At 33.2% G+C, this 22,351-nt stretch overlaps 1 protein-coding gene across 10 annotated transcripts in view; it reads right to left on the reverse strand.

The window, feature by feature from the left end:
• Esco1 (establishment of sister chromatid cohesion N-acetyltransferase 1) overlaps window positions 1–22,351 on the reverse strand; it is a 95,613-nt gene that overhangs the window by 51,524 nt on the left and 21,738 nt on the right. For all 10 annotated transcript variants that reach the window (XR_006850460.2, XR_006850459.2, XR_006850461.2 and 7 more), the window contains exons 3-8: window positions 21,273–21,374; window positions 18,764–20,865; window positions 13,196–13,310; window positions 11,842–11,902; window positions 9,712–9,826; window positions 6,546–6,677 (exon numbers count right to left, since the gene is read on the reverse strand). Coding sequence is in view for 6 of the 10 variants with exons in the window: in XM_058577080.1 (XP_058433063.1) it covers window positions 6,546–6,677; window positions 9,712–9,826; window positions 11,842–11,902; window positions 13,196–13,310; window positions 18,764–20,272 (1,932 nt within the window). In the remaining 4 variants the exon portion in view is untranslated. The remainder of the gene's footprint in view (window positions 1–6,545; window positions 6,678–9,711; window positions 9,827–11,841; window positions 11,903–13,195; window positions 13,311–18,763; window positions 20,866–21,272; window positions 21,375–22,351) is intronic.

The raw sequence follows: 22,351 nt of genomic DNA on the forward strand, positions 1-22,351 counted from the left end.
GAGACAAATAATTGATTAACTGAACTTCATTAAAATTTTAAAATTTCTGCTCTGTAAAGCATATTGCCAAAAGATAAGAAAAGCCACAGACTGGGGAAAACCATTCACAAAAATCATATCTGATAAAGGATGTTATCCAAAATTTACAAAGAGCTGGACATAGTGGCACACATCTGTAATCCCAGTGACTCAGAAGGTTGTGACAGGAGGACTGCAAGTTTGAGGTCAACAAACTAAGTGAGGACCTAAGGAACTTAGCAAGACCTTGCCTCAAAATTAAAAAAATGGGGGTGTGGGGGGGTGGCGGTGCTGGGATTGTGGCTCAGCAGTAGAGTGCTTGTCTAGCACATATAAGGCCTTGGGTTCGATCCTCAGCACCACATGAAAATAAATAACATAAAGGTATTGTGTTCAAGTATTTCTAAAAAAAAATATATTTAAAAAAAAAAAAAAAAACAGGGCTGGGGATGTGGCTCAAGCAGTAGTGTTTGCCTAGCATACGCGCGGCGCTGGGTTCGATCCTCAGAACCACATACAAATAAAGATGTTGTGTCCGCTGAAAACTAAAAAATAAATATTAAAAATTCTCTCTCTTTAAAATAAATAAATAAATATAAATAAAAATACAAAAGGGGTTGGGGATATGGCTCAATGGTTAAGCACCTCTGGGTTCTATTGCTGGTACCAAAAACAAAAAAATAAAATACACAAAGAATTCTTAAAGCTTAACAATAAAGAAAATTAACAACTGACTTAAAAAACGGGCAAAAGACCTGGACAACTCACCAAAGAAAATAGATGATAAATAAGTAGTGGAAAAAAATGTTCCATATCACACATCATTAGGGAAATATAAAACAAGAGTAAGTTACCATTGCCCAAATATTAGACTGACAAAACCCCACAATACTTTCAACAGCAAATGCTGACAAAGATGTAGATCAAGAGGACTGCTCTGCTTTCGTTCACTGCTGGCGGGTATATGAAACGATAAGTCTCTTAAGAAGACAGGCAGTTTCTTGCAGAACGAAACATATTATTACCATATGATCCTTGGTTATGTACCCAAAGGAGAAGTCCACACCAAAAAACCTATATACAGATGTGTATAGCATCTTTATTTGTAACTGTTAAAACCTGGAAGCAACCAAGGTGTCCTTCAGCAGGTGAATGGATAAACTGCAGTACATACATCCAGACAATGGAACAGTATGCAATGTTAAAAAAAACAATGGATTATCAGAGACACAAAGAAACCTTAAAGGAATATTACTACTAAGTGCAAGAAACCAGTCTTAAAAGGCTGTATGATTTCAACTATCTGACATTATGGGAAAGGTAAAACTATAGACACAGTTAAAAGATTAATGGGGTTAAGGAGGTAAGGATTATTAATGGTTTGGACCTGGATGTCCCCCAACAATGGCTTATGTGTTGAAGGTTTGGTCCCCAATGCAATCATGTAGGTGGATCGTTTAAGAAATGACTGGATCATGAGGTAGGCTCTAAGTCATCAGTGATGAATTCATAATTTGAATGGACTATTGGAGGGTGATGAAAACTATAGGAAGTGGGACCTGGTTGAAGGGAATCCTTGTTTCTGGTCCCTTCTTCTTTGCTTCCCACTGTCATGAGGTAAACAGCTTTCCATCATCACAGCCCTCTGCCAAGATGTCCTGCCTCACTTCAAGCCAAATAACTATAAATTGAAATTTCTGAAATCATCAGTCAAAACAAATTTTTCCTTCTTTAAGTTGTATTTTTCAGGGATTGTGTCACAGTGATGAAAAGCTAATACTCGAAGGGAGGAAGAGGTACAACACAGAGGATTTTTTTAAATAGTGAAACTATTCCCTATGATACTGTAATAACAGATATATCATTAAACATTTCTCAAAACCTAAAGAATGTACAAAACCAACTGAGGCCTAATATAAAATATAAACTCTGAGTGATAATGATGTGTCAATCTACATTGACACATTCATCAACTATAACAAATACACTACTCTAATGGAGTATGTTGATAGTTGGGGAGGCTACTGTTGTCAGGGAACATACAGGAACTCTCTATACTTTCTGCTGAATTTTGCTGTGAATTTAAAACAATTCCAAAAAAACTAAAGTCTATTCAAAATGGGGGAGGGGGGAGCCACAAAAAAAACAGGAAATAATGACCCAAAATCAAGAGGAAAGAAAACAGAAATAGGTCAAAGTCAGACTTAGCAGAACAGAAGTTTCAAACTTTTATTATGAGTAAGTTAAAAATCTGAAAAGGAAACAATAAACTTCAGTAGAGAAATTAAAATGCTAAAAGATGTGTTTTTTGTGACAGAAGCATTATTTTCATATATGGAGTAGATTATGGGAATCCTTTCTTTTTTGCTTTTTCATTAGTTACATTTTTTAAAATATTTTTTAAATTTTTTTAGATATACATAACAGTAGAGTGTATTTTGACACATATACTCACATGGAGTATGACTTACTCTAGTTAGGAACCCATTCTTGTGGTTGTACATAATATGGAGTTACACTGGTCGTGTATTCATTCATATATGAAGATAGGAAAGTTATGTCTAATTTATTCTTCTGTCTTTCCTATTACCCATTCCCTCTCCCTTCCTTTCACATCCCTTTGTCTAATCCAATGAACTTCTATTCTTCCCCTCCTCATTGTCCTTTGTTGTGGGTTAGCTTCCACGTATCAGAGAGAACATTTGGCCTTTGTGTTTTTTGGGACTGGCTTATTTTACTTAGCATGATAGATACAGGAATCCTTAAGTGCAAACTGAAGAAAAACAACTGATAAGAGAATTAATAATATTTCTGATGTGTGTATACACACACACACACACACACATACATATGGGGGGGGGGTGTGGAGACAGGGTCTTGCTATATTGTCCAGGATAGTCCTAAACTCCTAAGCTAAGGTGATCCTCCTGCTTCAATCTTGCAAGCAGCTGGAACTATAGACATGTGCCAGAAAGCCAATCTAACTTCTTTCATCTCAATAAGAAAAAAAGTTAAAACTACTTTGACTATTTTTCTAAATGAAGCATGAACTACTTCAGCACATAAAATCAATTAGGTACATAATTTCATGTGCAAACAGTTAATAAACCTCTAATTGTCAAAATAAATTCAAATTTGAACTATTTTACTAATAATTTAGACTAAGCATAACTTTTATAAAATATACACAATTGGTTCCTTCCACACAGATAGATGTTTATAGTATAATTAATTTCCAAAGATTTGAAATCATCAAATATTCAAGTTGGCAAAGTCTACAGAAATTATCTGGTTTACTCTCATTTTCAGAGAAGATAACTGAGGCATAACTCTCATTTTGGGGCAGAATAAAGTTTGTTCTTTAATTGTGCATGTATCTATTGAGCCCTTACTGCTCACTGGCAGGCACACCTTAGCATGATGAATAGATTATCATGGGCTCTGCTTTATCAAGCTGCTTCTTCAGTAGAGTATGCACATAACAAACTTTCAGAACACAAAAGTAATCTTTAAAAAATAATAACAATAAAACAAATGATGCTGTAAGAATAAAATGAAAATTTCAGAGCCAAGAATGTGAAGATGGGTCTTCTGAGTTTCTAAGAGTTCCTGACAGGTTCCTGGCCTGACAACAAATAAGTCTTCTTTCTCGTTACAGATTTAGGAAACAATACATTAGTTTGTGAAGGAAACTTAAGTGATTCTTAGGTCTAAACCCAAGTTTAGCCTCTCAGTGAGGCATGAAGAAGGTACTTCATAAAGTGTTTATTAAGTAAAAAAAAAAATTCAGTTTCCTTAAAGCCAGGTATAGGATCGCATACCTATAGTCCTAGCTACTTGGCAGGCTAAGGCAAGAGAATCACTACAGCCCAGGAGTTTGGTACTGAGTCAGCCATCCTGGGCAATATAGAGATACCCTGTCTCTTAAAAAGAAAAAAGTAATAATTATTTCCCTAAATGGGGTCAACGAGGCAGATAGAAAAGAAGGAATCAAGATACTATCTACCTATTTTCTCCTAACCCCAAACCAACAAGAAAGAGATAAGGAAAAGAAAAAACAAATACTTTAGTCAACCAAAATCATACTCGGTGGGCATCAATTTCTCTATGACTACTTTATTTATCTATTTATTGGTACATGAAATTTAACCACTAAACCACATCCCTAGCTCATTTTTATTTTATATTTTGAAACAAGGTCTAACTTACTACACTGTGCTCAGCTGACAACACAATTTTAATATTATAGTTTAACTTTTTAAAAATAGGATATTAGGGGCTGGGGATGTGGCTCAAGTGGTAGCACGCTCACCTAGCATGTGTGAGGCACTCGGTTGAATTCTCAGCACCACCACATAAAAACAAAATAAAGATATTGTGTCCACCTAAAACTAAAAAATAAATATTAAAAAAACCAAAACATAAAAATAGGATTTTAGCCATTCCTAATTGCCATATGATTATTACTTGTCTAGGGGGACATTTTATCCTAAGGAGAAGGTGTTTATTTTCTAAAGAATATTAAGATTAAAATTTTAAAAGTAACACTATTTTTCTAATTTATTCTATTTTTTAAATACTCTCAAGCAGATTTCCAGTTCCTGACCACTATCCATTTAACATGAACTGAAGCTAGGGCACCAAATGACTTTTTTTTATTTGCTTTTCACCAAAAAACATAACAGATAAAATGTTTTTGTTAGCATCTTACAAGTGTTTAATGTCTGTATAAAGCATAATACAAGGTGCTCAATAAATGTTTTAATGTCACAACCTAAAATACAGAGCTGTGATCACAACAGATCATCATTGAGATACTTTTAGACTCTCTAAATATATAAAAAGAATTCTACAACACTTTGGAAATAGTCCCTACTCAGATTCTACGTATACCTACATTTGAAAACAGCAAAAGGTAAGAATAGTGATCTTGATGTTAGCAAAGAATGACCAACTGCTAAACTCAATTCCTTCTCTTGAGCTTATTTCAAAATTAAATAAAGTAACCCATAGCTCTGTCCCATCAAGGAGGATATGAGGAGGAGTCAACTGGGACACTGACCCCTAGGTGTCTACAGTGCTTTGTAGCCTTATAACAGAGTTAGAATTTGCTTAGAAGGTGATAGCTATACTTTGTCAAATCAAGAAATTGATTTAATTTCTTCTTGCACCTTGGAAGAGTATAGACCTATTTTCTAGTTGATTTCTTTATGGTTCCCTCAGAAATTAAGAATTTTCCTACGGAAGAATAAGTCTTTGAAACATAATTTTACAAATATTTAGGAAACTAAGTGATCATCAGAATGCAGACTGAACAGAAATGACATCTGCCAGGTTCATGTATATAAAATAACCTAAAAGGTAATTTTGCCCTTAAGTATTCTATAATTTAGCTACCTGATAGAACCATATTTTTTTCTTTTCAAGATACAAGATATTATTAGTCAAATCGAGAAAGTACAAATGTCAAATGGCAAATCAAATGTTTTATATCCACACACACACTGTATTTTATTTAGTGAAGCAACAGGAGAATGTGTATGGAAAAGGAAAATGAAATAAGAAATGCAAGGAATGACCACAGTAGGGAAACAAAAAAAAAAAAAGGAAAACCTCACCTATTCTCAGTAGAAAAAACTAGAGAAATCAAATAAAGAATACAAAACCTTCAACCAAAGTTAAGCTTATGAATGTAACTAAGGCCAATAAAGACATTTAAATAATTTAACATCTGATAACTATAATAAAGGCATATATGGAATGAATTGGTGATCTCAGTTCAGATATCCTGGAGGTCTTATTAATGTGAGTGTACAGTACTGAAGGTAACATGTATAAAATAAAAATAGATTCCATTTCAGATATGGGTAAACAGCAATTATGTTAAATTACTATTTTCACAAGATATCTGAAATGGTTCAAAACTACTAAAAATTTTGCTATTTCCAGAAACAAACATTAATAATACCCATTTATGGCTCAAAGGCATCTACATTAAAAAAACATTTACACTAAGATATATTTATTCCAAAACATATTTGCTTTGTGGAATTGTAATATACTGGAATTTTTTGCTTTTAATTATCAAAGAAAAACTCTTATGACAGCAAGATAAAGGAAATCCCCAAATTACCTATTTGACATGATATATATTACTATCAACTCCCAAATACAAAGTTATATCAATCTGTGTGAATATTAAATAGGTTTATTAACAATAATAATTATTAAAATCAAAGGAAACTCTAAAGAAACATACTCAAGTTAAATAATATTATTTCTTAGAAAAGATACAATAACTTTTAGAAAAACAACATAAATTAAAAATGCCAAGATAGAAACTAGTCAGAATAAATTACCTGGTTTTTATATTTGTTTTAGTTTTAAAATAAGCCAGTATACAACATGTGCTTTATATAATAATTTCCTAAAATCAGAAACTTTTCAACGATTTGGCAATTCATCTCACTAAGATCCTGACCCAATTATCTGATTTTAACATTTTAGAATTCACAAATTCCACTTACCACATATTTTACAGCACTTATAAATTGGTTGTGGAAAAGCAGATGCTGAGTTTCATCTTCTGGATTTGAAGCTGTGTAAAGCATTCCACAAACATTACAGGACATTGCTCCAAATCTTTTTTGTCCTGCATCCTATTTACAAAAAACAAACAAAAGGTTTTCTTTCTTCCCAAAAGAATTATTCTAAAACATGACCCTGGAAAGCTATAACGTGAACATAAAGTGAAAAGGACTTATCTATAACGAGTAGCATCCAATGTTGATTATAAACATTAAGATGCTAAAGTACAAAATCTGTATGCAATTTTATTAAGAAATATCCATTTTAATAACCTGATCACTCCTTCCACAGCATTTAACAACCATTTAAGGAACTAAGAAATTTCTTTCTTTCTTTCTTTTTTTTTTTTTTTTGTTTTGACTCTACTGGGGATGAAGCCCAGGAACTTCCATACATTAGGCAAGCACCTTACCACTAAGCTATCTCCCCAAAAGAGAAATATCTTTAACATTACAAACTCAGGGAAAAAATCCAAATAGCCAATACTCTAAAAATAAGAATATAAACTTCATATTTGAAACAATCATACTTCTAGAGTTTAGAGGAAATAGTGTTTTATAAACTATATATCTTTTAATGTCTTAAAAGTCTGTTTTAATAGCTCATAGTTTACTTAAAAATATGTAGTTTACTTAAAAAAATATATTTTTATGTCACCAGAAATTCTTAAGGTAATTTTTTGTCATTTCTGTATTAAATAAGCACAAAAAAACTGATTACAATTATTCTATACTCAAGTAATTTACCTCATACTGCATAACAATTCTTATCCTTATTCAACAAAAAAATTTAGTAACATAACCTAACTTCAAGAGTAAATTAAAAGGGAATAATGCCTTTACTCTTTTCGCTTATAATTGTGCATTTAGATTAAACTAATTACTCAAAAGAACAGGATCTAAGATAACAGTATCTCTAGTGACTTGTGATTCAAAAAGCAGAGAAATATCAAATGGTAAATAAAAGATCACTTATAAAACTAAAGGGAAGCTGGGAACTTATACTTCCAGCTACTCGGTAGGCTGATGCTGGCATAAGATCCTTCAGTTCAAGACCAGTATGGTCAACAGATGTGGCAATTCATCAACAGAACCCTGGGGGGGTGATGGGACACTTCATTCTAAAGAATTCAAACTACTACCAAATGTTATCTGAAATAAATTTCAGGTAGTTTAAAAAAAAATATTGTAGCTGTGAAAAATATAAATAAAATTTACCATCTTAACTAATTTTAAGTATACAGCTTAGTATGTTAAGTACATTCATATTGTTGTAAAACCCATCTTCATTTTACAAAAGTGAAATTCTATACCCACAACAATTCACATTCTCCCCTCCCTCCCAGACCCTAGCAACCACCATTCTACTTTCTATGTCTGAATTTAACTATTCTAGGCACCTCACATAAGCAAAATCACACAATATTTGTCATTTTGTGACTTATTTCACTAAGCTAATATTCTCAAGGTTCATCCATATCGTATCAAATGTTAGGATTACCTTCCTTTTTAAGATTATTGAATTATATTCCCTTGTAATCATATAAAATTTTGTTTATACATTCACCTATCAATGAAAACTTGGTATGACCTTTTCACTATTGTTGGTAATGAACATGGAGGTACAGGCACTTATCAGAATAATAAGAAAGCACTTCTGCCTCAGTTTCCTCATTGATAAAATGGGAGATAATACAAGTATCTGTCCCATACTTTTCTTATAAGGCTTAACTTAGTTAATATGAATGAAGCAATACAACAATATATTCAAAAACTATCACTAGTACTAAGGATTGAAACTGATATATTAGGTGCATGTGTGAAACAGGCTACAATGAAACACACTATTCTGTGTAATTATAATGCATCAATAAAAAAATGCAAAGAAAAAAATATTAGCTGGGGTCACCATCATCAACACCATCATTTTCAACTCTCGACCAGCACTACTACCAACAGAAATATGATTCAAAAGTGTAATTTTACATTTCAAGTAGCCAGGTTAAAGAATGCAAAAGAAACATGAAATTAATTGAAATAACATTTAACAAAATATTATTCCAACACATACTTAATATTTTTAAAAACCTAACAGTAAAATACTTCACATTCTCTTTAACTTCTTTGAGACAAAGGATGCATTTTTTACACTTAAAGCATATCTCAATTCTGATAAGCTACATACACTTCAAGTATCCAAAAGCCAGACATGACTACCATACTGGAGCAAATCTAGATTGCAAATCTAGATTGTTTGTTACCACACTGATTTGACAATAGAAATATTATTACATTAAAAAAAAACAGGATTTGGGGGGCTGGGGTTGTGGCTCACTGGGGAGCACTTGCCTCACTTGCGTGAGGCACTGGGTTCGATCCTCAGCACTGCATAAAAAAATAAATAAAACAAAGATACTTTAAAAAAGAACACAAAACAAGATTTCCTTTCACTGTGCCTTCTGAAAAATTTTTAAATAATTTCACAAAATTCTTGGAAAGTTATTCTTTTAAAAGTTACAATCCATCATCTAGTTTCAAAAAATCCTTTGATTACACTGTCTGAAACTACATTAAGTGTTCCTATTATTTGGAGTCCTTCCATTTTTTTAACACTGTTCTCAGTCATTCAAATTAGGTGTTTAATCAATCAAAAAATATCTCCCACTTTTTTTCACCTTGCCACCAAACTATACAATACTTATGTTCTATTTCAAATTAACTATTGATTTATCCTTCCGTAAACTGCAATTGTGAAATAATAATTATACTATACTTAAATTATTTTAATGTTTAAATCAACTACTGTGAAAAGGTAGTGATCAAATGACACATCCAAGAAAGTGACAGGTGTGAAATAAAGCATCATAACTTCTTATAAATTAAATTAGAAGTAATGGAAACAGAATTATTACTATTTGCTACAGAATGGACTATTTATTTTTGGCAGGGAGGGTTACAATAATGCCAGGAAGGGTTTCCACAATGAAGCCTTATAATGATGAAAAAGATCTTTGGAAAAAAGGGAACACATTGAATCTTTAACACCTTGCCTAAATAAAATACTCACAATACTACTTAACCAAAAAAGGTCAAGTTGTGTACTTACTATAACCAGCTGTTTTTCATCAGCTTTTTCTGTTTCTTTCAGTTTCAAGTCCTTTGGAATTGTTATCTCCAAATGGGAATTATACTTATGCCAAGAATGATTTGGTGGTATCTCCCTTAAAAAAAAAAAAACAAACTATTGAATGTTATAGATCTTCATCATTTCAAATCACTGAAAATAAAACATTTTCTATGCAACAGTGATAAATTTCAACTTCAAGGGGAAAAAGATAATCTTTTAAAAATGCAGACTCATGACCTTGATCCTCCCAGCCATAAGATCTAAAGTTCAATAAATCTTTATTTATAAAGAAAAAAAAAAAAATCAAGGAGCAGGTTGGAGGTATAGTTCATCAGCAGAGCACATGTTAAGGATGCACAAGGCCCTAGCTATCAACTGGAATAATAGCTAAAATATGGAATCAACTTATGTGTCCATCAGTGGAACAACGGATAAAGAAAATGTGGTATACGTACACAATGCATGATTCATCCATAAAAAAGGAAAAAATTCTTTCATTTACAGCAAGACGGCTGTTAAATGAAATAAAAAGCACAGAAAAGACAAATATCATATGAAATCATTTATATGTGGAAGCTAAAAAAAAAACAAAAAAACATAAATAAAATAGTGGTTACCAGAGACTAGGATGGAAAAAAGAAGAGGATGGTTAATAGGTTCAGGGGAGCAGCAACTGAATAGAAGAATGACTTCTAATGTTTATAGCATATAGGGTAACTGTGGTTGACAACAAGTATCTATTTCTAAACAGCTACAAGAAGGATTTGAATGTTCCCAACACAAAGAAATGATATATGTTTGAGGAGACAAGTGTGTCAATTACCCTGATGTGATCATTACATTTGACACAGTATTGAAAGATCTCACTATACTCCATAAATATGCCCAATTATTGAATGCTAATTAAAATTTTAAAAAAATCAAAAGAACTAATTTTCAACAAAAAACTGGAGCACCTACTAAAGTCTGAATGCTTTAAGTTTTATAGTTTTACCCACCTGAGTCAATTTATTTGCCCTAACTAATATTTGTTGGTAATTCAGAAGGCATACAAGGATTTGCTTAATTTCAATAAAGAGAGAACAAAATGCCGTTTCACTTATTTAAACTAAAGGTCAATAATACTCAGTGTTTCCAGGAGTGTGGGGAAAGAGGATTCTTAAACAATGTTGCTGGGAGTACAAACTGGAACCATTTTGGAGGAAAATCAGGCAATGCAAGATAAGTCCTATAGTTTTGAATTTATCCTACAGAACAAATCACAGAAGCAAAAATGGTAAGTTTTTATTATAGAGCTTTTTTTTCTTTTTTAATAGAATGAACTAGAAACAACTAAAATCTCTATAGAGAGTAGTTAAATAAAAAGAAAATTCACATAATGAAACTGAAAACAAAATTTTTAAAAATTAGGTTTGGAAGGTAGAAAAGATGCTGATAACATTAACTAAAAGAAACAATTAGCCAGGTGAGATGGTGCAGCACACCTGTAATCCCAGAAGCTGTGGAGGCTAAGACAGGAGGATCTCGAGTTCAAAGCCAGCCTCAGCAGCGATGCCCTAAGCAACTCAGCAAGACCCTGTCTCTAAATAAAAATATAAAAAAGGGCTGTAGATGTGGCTTGGTGGTTAAGCACTCCTGGGTTCAATACCTGGTACCAAAAAACAAAATAAAACAATAACTATTTTAATTATGAGTAGGGGACTGAGGTTGTAACTCAAAGGCAGAAAGGTTGCCTAGCATGCACTAGGCCCTGATTTTGATTCCCAGCACTTGAGGGTTGGGGAGTACAAACACAGAAAAAAGTATATAAAAAAAAGAAGCAAATTTATGCCAGGTGCAGTGGCACATGCCTGTAATCCCAGCAACCTGGTGAAGAAAAAGGATCACAAGTTCAAGGTCAGTCTGGGCAACTTTCTGAGACCCAGCCCAAAATAAAAAAGGACTACAGATGTAGCTCAGATGAACCCTTGGGTTCAATCCCCTATTTAAAAAAAAAAGGGGGGGGGGGGCTAACATAAATTTTTAGGGGAAAATCCCATAAACTCAAAATTCTTAAGTAGGAAGTCTTTAAGTTTTCAAATTTACCCCTAAATTAAACAAATACCTTACCTGTTATCACTGTTCTTAGATGTTTGATTATTGAGTATACTGTGTTGTTTGGGAGCTGAGCCTGTAATTTAATTACAAAAAAAAACAAAACTGGGTTATTTACTAAACTTTTTAACAGCACTAGTAATGCTTGACATATTTATCCATAAAGCAGTTAGTGCATTGAAATTTTCTTTATTTTTAGTAAGAAACATTTGATAATATTAGAACTCCCTTCTTATTTCTAACACTTCAGAGAAGAGGTAGAAAGGCTGTCTCAGACTATAGGGCTGCTAAGAGATATAATAGTAGGTTAATACTTTGCCTCTAATTTCACCAAATATTACTAGCACTGAACAATAAAGAAAATAGTTTCAAAGCCTGCGCAATTATAATAAACTCTAAGAAGAAATAAATGGAAACATTTCTTATTTAAAAAACTATGGTCTCTAGAATTCTTACCATATAAATAACTAAATGTAAAAATCTATTTTCTAATGATTACATTTCTCATTTATATTACATTCACTCTTCCCCTACTCAGAGAAAAAGTTAAATGATAGATAATGGTAGTGATGATCAACTGCAACAGTTTGTCCCACGTCTACCTTTCTTTACCAGAAAGAAATAATAGGAATTAGAGATTTTTATATCCTCTGGTGATACAAGTGAGCAAATCCAAGTGTTCAACTAATGTGTTTTAAAAAATATTCTCAAGGTTATAAAATAAAGCTTTTAGATGATGTAAGTGGAAAATCTGCAGCGTTTATTAATTTAGAGTTCTCTGAAATAGAAAACTGAGTTACAAGAGGTTAAAGGTAAGAACCTGAAATTAAAAAGCACAAATATTAAAGTATGAGAAATAGGCTGCTACCACCAACTTAAGGAATTCATTAAGGAACATTTTTCCAGAGAATAACTCACAAACCAAAATAAGAGATATAAAATTTAAAAAAAGAAATTTTGGTGGGGAGTCAAAAGGCAGTATTTAAACAAACCAAACAGATGCAATTTTGCCTTAAAAAAACAGGTTATAACCACAAGAATCACAAATTTAAAAAAAAATATAGCAATGGTTAAGAAGAATTTAACAATGCTGGGAAGTGATACTGGCCAAATTATATTATTATATTATGCACATGTACAAATACATAACAACAAATTCTATCAATACACACAACTACAATGCACCAACAAAAAATTGGGGATGGAGTGAACACTAATGTAAACTTAAAAAGGGGGAAAAAAACGAATTTAACTCTAATGTAATCTTAAAAAGGAAAAAAAAAAGAATTATATAGTAAGAGTTTTCTGTAACAGTAATAAAATGTCACTGAAATGCTTTGAAATCTAAATAGTATTTCCAAAGTATTACCTGGAAATTTATTCTCTCCTCCATCAATTTTTGCTTGACTGAGCAGAGTTGAAACAGCAGTGGTGTTTTCTACTGGACTGCTTTCCAGTTCGGATTCCACACATAAGCTGAAATTCTGAACACAATGTAATTTAAGATCTTTATATCAATCTTTGGGGCTTATCTCAATACATTAACCCTCTCAGCATCAACTCCCATTACCTCCCATCGTGTTAAATTTAAAACATTATCATACCTTCAGATACACTGCCTGCCTCTACATTTTTTTCTGAGCTTCACATCTAGACTATAGTGTCCAATATGGTGGTCACTGCCATATCTGACTACTGAGCAGTTGAAATGTGGTTAATATAACTTAAGATATGTTATAAGCATGAACCTTATGCCAGATTCGAAAAATTTAAGCACACATACACAAAATGGTAAAATCTGTCATTGGTAATTTTTAAAACTGTTACACTGAAATAGCAGCATGATTAATAATATATTAAAATTAATTTCATGAGCTGGGGTTGTGGCTCAGAGGTAGAGCGCTTGCCTAGCATGCATGAAGCACTGGGTTCAATCATCAGCATCACATAGAGTAAAATAAAGACATCGTGTTCACCTATTAAAAAAATTAATTTCAGCTATTTCTTTTTGCCCCATCAATGTGGCTACCAGATAATTCAAAATTATATAAGTGGTTCACACATCATATTTCTACAGATAGGGCTGATCTAACTAATACCTTTCCCCCTGTAAGAATTCAACTCATTCATTACTCAAAAATTAACCTTTTCCATGAGGCCTTTCCCAATCTTTCCTAATTCTTCTTTACTTACTTTAATACCTCTTTCTTTCCCTTGTCACTTCCTATTTGGAATCAGTTATTTCTCTGACTCATCAGTAGTAACTTTTAAGAGCAAAAACACTATTATATTTACCTATTTATTCCTGAGTCTCTAAGAATCTTATCAAAGCAGATTATTATTAACAATAAAATATACTCTAAATTCCATCATCATTGGTTATCTCACAGAAATGACAGAGGAGAACAGTTTTGTGTGTATTTCGACAGCTACAATGAATGTGTAACATTACTTTGAAACGTTTATTTTTGAAAAAATGAACATTAAAAACAAGAACAATGACGTTACCTACAACTCTACTTTCCATTAATAAGAAGTTAGTAAGTTATTGACTTAAAAAGCAGACCATAAAATAATTGAGCTTTAAAATTCATAGTGTCTTAATAATTAAAACTCAACCCAAGGGACTGGGGTTGTAGTTCAGGGTAAAGCGCTTGCCTAGCACATGTGAGGCACTGGGTTCTATCTTCAGCACCATATAAAACTAAATAAATAAAATAAAGGTACTGTAATCATCTACAACTAAAAAAGCCCAAGACTTCAGGTAAGTTTCATTGGATGCTTAGCTTTATAAACATCATTTCACAGCACTGCAGATATTGACACCAAATAATCAAAAGAGCAAATTTATGGGTGTCCACAGAAAAAGTTTTTAATGTTCTAAGAGTTGTAGTTTTTTGTTTTTGTTTACATTCTCCTACCTCCCCAAGTATAAATCTGGCTAGCTCTGAAGCCAGCCACTCTCACTTTAAATCACAGATTCATTACTAAAAATGTCACTCAGGTTAAATTAGTTAAATCTCTAAGTCTCACTTTCCTCACCTGTAATATGTGAATAACAGTTGAACTTACACTGTATATTTTGGCTGAGAATCATATGAAACTGTTGTCTGCCTACAAAAGAGCCAGTACTTGGACTGGGGCTTCAGCTCAGTGTTAAGAGTTGCTTGCCTAGCATGCACTCAGTCTGGAGTTGGATCTCCAGCACTATTCTTTGAAAAAAGAAAGGGGGAGGGACAGTATTCACTAAGTTAATGGTTTGATCATGTTACTTCAACCTTTAATGTTTAGGGAATAAAGAGAAATTCCTAAGTGATTTCTCAAAGTAAATTCCTTAAAGTAGGAAACCCATAATCTCTTTGTACCAGTAGACATTCAAGCATGTCTTGAACTGATATGGTCATCAACACATTTCCCAATCACCCTGTGACAGGTAGCACGTTTTTGATAATGGAGGAAAAAAATTGGAAGCAATCTAAAAGTCCTCTTATATAGAAAAGGATAAATTTGTGGTATATTTCTTTATAGCTATTATAATACCCAAGTATCAAATATAATGCTGATTGCATAAAAACAAGTTGCAAAAAAATTTACATATTCATGTTATTATTTAAAAATATATACAGGGTGTGGTGATGCATGCCTCATCCAAGATACTCAGAGGAGACTGAGGCAGGAGGACTACAAATTTGAGGGCAACCTGGGCAACTTAATGAGATCCTGGGAATTTAGCTTAGTAATACAATGCTCCTTGAGTTCAATTCCTAGTCCTACACGAACACAAATACATGCATACAAACTTAAAATACAAACAAAGCTAAGTATATCTTATGGAAACATACACAAAATCATAAACATAAAGATGATGGAAATCAACTTAAGGAGTATGTTTAACTCAGGGGGGAGAGAGGAATGGAATGAAGAGGAAGGCACAGTCTTCACCAGCAGCTATAATATATATTTTGTATTTTAAAGGACCTAAAGTAACTCAATAAGATATTCATTTTTATCAAATCCAGGTGGTAGACACAAAAGAGTATGTTACTCTCACTTTATTCTAAATAAACATTCAAGAATTTTAAGCCCACCTCAGCAGCTTGGGAGGCTGAGGAAGGAGGAGCACAAGTTCAAGGTCCGCCTCAGCAATTTAGTGAGGCCCTATTCAACTTAGCAAAACACTGCTCAAAAAGGGTTGGGATGCTGAAATGTGGCTCAGAAGTCAAGAGCCCTTGGGTTTAATTCCTAGCACCAAAAAGAGAATTTTAAAACAAAATTTTTTAACACAACCTTCTAGGCCTGCTTCTTAAGAGAATTGCATAAACAAAGCACTTTTCAGTAAATATCTTATAAAAGGTCAAAATAATGTGATCTACGTAAACATCTCTATTCTTATACAGATGGCACAAATCAATGAATTAAATTCTCATTCTTCTGCTTTCTAAATTTTCAAAGATTTTTAAGTAACACTCTCCAGTCACACCTGGAAAAAAAAATCCTAAATAAAAAAACCACCCCATTTCTGCAAAAGATCATAATTTTTTCTTTTTTCCTATGTTGGGAATCAAACCCAGGGCACTGCACATGGATAAACAAATGATCCTTCTCTGAGCTACATCCTGAGTCCAATAACTTAGTACTCATACCACTGCTTACTATTTATCTCTAATTATTACCACTATTTCATATAATCTTTCTGAATAATCCTCTTTTGGGGGGGGGAGAGGATAATGGGATTGAACTCAGGGGTACTCAACCACTGAGCCACATCCTCAGCCCTATTCTGTAGTTTATATTTAGAGACAGGAACTCACTTAGTGACTCGCAGTATCTTTGAACTCTCTATCCTCCTGCCTAAGCCTACTGAGCCACTGGGATTACAGGCATGCACCACCACACCCAGCTGAATAATCATCTTTTAATTGATGACTATTTGTATAGAAAATAAAATCTAAGAGTATCATAGGTATCTATTCTCTTTAAGTTCACTTTGATTCTCAGCCCAAAATATAAAAGACTAACAGACAATCATATATTTTCATAGTTTCTGGCATAAAGCCCAGACTTCTAATTCACTCAGATTTGCTTCCAGATCTAATGAAGTCATTTTCAAAATTTTAGGGTCACTTAACTTTTTTCTTATGATGACTTTCTTTTTTTTTTTCTGTACTGGGGGTCCAACTCAGGGCCTCACACACATACTAGGGAAGTACTCAATCACTGAGCTACATCCCCAGCCCTCATGAAGACTTTTTTTGCTCAAAGGATTTTTTAACATTCAGAGTATATTGTATAAAGAAAGCTGTACTGAAAATTAAAACACCTCAATTCTAATCCTATGTGTGCCACCAAACGTGACTACTCAGTTATCTCATTATAAAATTAATACAAATTAATTTTTTCATCTGTATTATAGAGCACCAGGGTTCTATGCCTATAAAATTTCTGCTTATTAGTTTTATATATTGGTGTTCCACAAATGATTTACTTCAGGAAGGGCTGAGTTGCTTTTATAAAGTATAAAACTTTCCAAGATAACCACTAAAGTTTCTTTTCAGATATAAGATGATGGTTTTCAATTTATTTTTTCCATTTTAAAAATTCTTGGCCACTACAATTTTATTCTCAGACTGATTCATACCTTTCAGACATGTCAGTTGCCAATTATCCAAAATGGCTACACAAATCAAATCATAAGGCTTTTTTTTTTTTTTTTGTACCAGGGATTGAACTCAGGAATACTCAACCACTGAGTCACATCTCCAGCCCTTTCTGTATCTTATTTAGAGACAGGGTCTCACAAAGTTGCTTAGAGCCCCGCTAAGCTGGCTGAGGCTGGTTTTGAACTCTCTATTCTCCTGCCTCAGCCTCCCGAGCTGCTGGGATCAGTGGTGTGCACCACCTTGCCCAGCTCAAAAGGTACCCTTTTAAAGATACTTTTCAATTATATTAGACAAAGGTTGCTTTGTCTCAGTTGAAATTAATTTTTTGTATATAAAAACTTTTTTTAGTTGTTGACAGACCTTTATTTTATATGCGGTGCTGAGAATCAAACCCAGTGCCTCACACATGCCAGGCAAGTGCTCTACGGCTGAGCCACAGCCCCAGGATCTCAGTTAAAATTAATTTTAACATCTTTTTTAAAAATCTTTTCTTTTTTTAATTGTAGATGAACATTATACCTTTATTTTGTTTATTTATGTTTAGGTGGAGCTGAGGATCAAACCCAGTGCCTCACATGTGGTAGGCAAGCACTCTTACCACTGAGCTACAACCCCAGCCCTAATTTTAAAATCTTGATCAAAATTGAACCCAAGAATAAGTTTTAGATTTTAGTCACTAAGAAATACTTTTTCCAGGTGCAATGGCTCACTCCCATAACCCCAACTACTTAGAAGGCTGAGGCAGAAGGATTGCAAGTTGAAGGTCACCCTTAGCAACTTTGTGAGATCTTGTCTTGAAATAAAAGTATAAAGGGATGGGGATGTAGCTCAATGGTAAAACATCCCTCTGGTTAAATTCCCTATACTGCCTCCTCCCTCACACACACACACAAAAAGGTGGGGGGTATCTTTCAGTGGTACAGCAACTTGCCTAGCAGGTACAAGCCTCTGAGTTCAATACCTAGTAATACAAGGGAGAAAAATATATTTTCTGTGGTTATAATTAGTAGAAAAAGAAGTAATCATTATGGTAAATTTAAAAGAAAAGCTACAATTCAACTGGCTTATGTACTATGAAAAATAAAAATGAAGGGTGAAAAAAAAACACAAGATGAATCCACATGAAGGTGAAACATCTAAAGGAGTCATTAAGTTCTATCACTACAAGACTGGGTTAATAATTTTATGATTTCATTCTCAAGCAAAAGTATGTTGTAAACACTTCTTATTAGAAAGTACTCAGGCTACCTCTAATGCACATAATGAAAATTGATTACCTTATCTGGTATTGTCTCAAAAGAATGTTTCATCTGATTATCCAATAGTGGGTCAGGAGATTTTATCGGATTATCCAACTGACAATTTTCAATAGCCCTTTTTGTTGTTTTATTAATTTCACCTGTAATATCGTTAATTTTAACTTCTTCAGATTTAATTTCTTTCATTTTTTCCTGTCCACAAGTTACATTTTTATCATGTGGCTTTGTCCCTAAAAATGCACTTTGAGTCACTACATGATGCATTTCTAAAACTGGTGGTGAAAAGCTGGTTTGTAATAAACCAAATTTAGGGGTTTGAGAGTCCAATTTATTTTGCTGCACAGAGTTAAATTTTGAGAGTTTAATTTTAGTCCAGTTGGAGTTCTTCTTAGTTGCGCTGTTAATTCCATTTAGTATACATTTCACAGGCTTTGTTTTTCTACTAGGAAAGAAACGATTACACTGCACATCCTGATTTGTTTCCTTTTGATGAAGTATTTGTCTTTCAATATCAGTCTCTTCCAATTTTGCTTCTGTAGGTTTCTCCTCCTTTATACTTTCCACTTGTGAAGATTCCTTTTTTACCTCTACAGTATCTGATTCAATTTCACCAGCAATTTCTTCACAGAGCTGGAGAATGCTACCTCGTTTGCTCTTTCCTGCTTGCTCCAACTCATTATCTACACTTTGTTCAGGCACTGATGGCTGTTGACTTTTTTGGGATTTTGTGCTAGTATTCACTTGTGTATGAACTGACTTCATTTCACTCTTTTTACATACCACTGAAGCAGCCACTTTTGATTTTTTTGTCTCAGAAGTTACAGGCACAGGTTTTATTTCTTCTTTTCTAGTAGACTTCTGAAGACACTTTTCAGATCCTTTTATGTACTGAGAACTACAAGTAGTCTGATGCTCTACTTTGCGTTTTTTTCCTTTTGGGGAATTTATTACCTCATCAACCACTGAATTTGCATCCTCCTTACAATCAGACTTTATTTCCATTACTTTTCTTTTCACATGCTTTTGACTTGTTTTAAATGTATTAGATTTACTTTGAATATTGTTACAGTGCTCTTTTCTTGTTGGTGGCAAACTCTGTTTAACTGCTTGAACTCGACCATGAATCTCTCTACTACGCAATGACCTTGTTGAACACTCAGTTAACTGTTGTAGTCTTTGTGATCTCCGGTTAAGCTGCTCATTTGCTTTAGGGGTTTCATGTGCTATTTTTTTCTGACATAATTTTTTTTTTGTAGATTCTTGTGACTGCCCCTTCACAGTTAACATACTTTTATTATCAGAGGAGGCTACCTTTGCTGACCTTGTACTCATGCGGGTTCCCAATTCAGGCTGATTTAGATTACTTTCCTTTGGAGATTTAACCAGTGACTTTATAGTTTCCTTTGAACCTGACTGTTTTGCTAGATTGTTTTGAGAACCTTGAATTTCTATTTTTAAATGCTTGTCTTCACTTTCTTTAATAACTTTGGAGGAATTTTCTTTTGATTTCTCCTGAATAGACATCATTCCTGAGTCTTCCTTTGCTGGGTAGTTTTTAAGAGGATTTTTGTGTCCTGGTTGGTGCAAATGCTGGATATTTAGGATTATTACTGAGGAGCAGGTCTTAAAAAAAAAAATCAACTTTAACTGATGCTAATATACATTTTCAACAAAAATACTAGTCTGCTTCAAGCAAGGTTTCTGTCATTCCTAGGACACAAGAAAGCTGGCATGAGTGCTGATATCTGCTTTATACTGGACAAGGCAATAAAAATTTGAAGAAAATTTAATTCTAATTTTATATTTTCTTATGTTTTTGATGAAAAGAAACTTAATTCACATTCAAATTTGTTTTGTTAATTTCAATTAATTTTAGTTTCAGGCCTAGCTCTGTTACTGGAGGAGTTATTTATCAGTAAACTGTCTGTTTTGACAAAAGTTTTGAAAACTTTCTTCTTCTGAAATCTATAGTTACTGGACTTTGATTCATTTGAAACATGTCTTATGGCTAACACGTTTCGTTTCTTGTGTGCTGAGTCTGTTGGTTTGCAGTTCTTAATTAACCTCCTTTGTTTAACAGAATACTTTATTAACATAGATTTTCTTTTGTGCTGCCATTTCTGAAAAATTAAAAAAAAATAAGAATTAAATTTTGTACAATCCACAAAATAAGAGCAATACCAAATACTATAAAGAAATAAATGATTTAAATAAAATCCTCCTTTTGAAACATTCACTGTGTATAATTAAGACTAACAGAAGAAAGGATACCAAATACGTTCCTACAAATGATCAGTAAGGGGCTAGGGTTATGGCTCAGCGATAGAGCGCCCGCCTCGAATGTGCAAGGCCCTGGGTTGAATCCTTAGAACCACATTAAATAAATAAATAAATAAATTAAATAAAATAAAGTTATTGTGTCCAACTACAACTACAAAAAATATTTTAAAAAAGTAATAATCAGTAACTTGTCTTACATAAAACATTCAATAGTTGAAAATCAACTTATTCTTTCAGGTTTACTTACAGTTCTTTTCCAACAAGATAGAACTGATGTTTCAGCCACCATAACTCATGAAAATCTGATAAAACCATTCCTTATAATCTGCTTTAAAACATTACACAGCACCTAAAATAAAAAATATTTTTAAATGTTTTAAAAGACAAAAAGATGTAAACATCCATTTACCTCTCATCAGTCAAATATAACATTCTATAATTCTATGCTGTCCTACCTTTAGTCTTATTATTTTTTCAGAGCTCACTTAACACAAGGCACTTAATTTTAATATTTCTACCTTAAAACTATGATATATTCATCCAATGAAACAGTATGCATCCAATGGAATGGGGGCTGTGGAAAAAAGTTTTAAAATACAAAAACAATTCCTAACATAAGAATAAATTGGATTAAAATACAAAAACAATTCATAAGATGAATTAACCTGGTAAAATCCTATTTGAGCCCAGGTGCAGTGGTGTAGACCCGTACTCCCAGCAGCTCAGGAGGCTGTGCAGGAGGATAGCAAGTTCAAAGCCAGTCTCAGCAAAAGAGAGGCACTGAACAACTCAGTGAGAACCTGTCTCTAAATAATATGCAAAATAGGCCTGGGGATGTGGCTCAATGGTGAAGTGCTCGTAAGGAGTTCAATCTCTGATAGCCCCCCTCAAAAAAAAAAAAAAAACGAAAATAATAAACTCCTATTTGAGGAAAAACAATTCACATATATACAAAAAAAAAAGCAGTTTTTTTTTTTTAAGTACAAGATCTATTTCCATCCAAAATTCACAGACACAGGGATTAAAACAAAGTAAGACAAAACCACTAACCCAAAAGATAAAAAGTGAGAGCAGATATAATTTTTTAAAAAATATGGGAGCTACAGAGGTCAAATAAAAACCTTACAAACTCAAGAAAACCCGAATCCTAAGCTAGAAAATGAAAACAGCTAAGAAGTTGAAATATGGACACTCAGATTTCAAGATACAGTATCTAAAGCTACAATGATGAGGACAGTATAATACAGTATTTATACCACACAACTCCCAACTGAGGAAACTGGCATTACCATATTCCAAAGGAAACAGGGATGAAATGGACTCCAA

The sequence above is a fragment of the Marmota monax genome, unplaced genomic scaffold (genome assembly GCF_021218885.2).
Source record: "Marmota monax isolate L192 unplaced genomic scaffold, Marmota_monax_Labrador192_F-V1.1 WCK01_AAM20220418_F8-fsc00232, whole genome shotgun sequence".
In the NCBI taxonomy this organism is placed as follows: Eukaryota; Metazoa; Chordata; class Mammalia; order Rodentia; family Sciuridae; genus Marmota; species Marmota monax.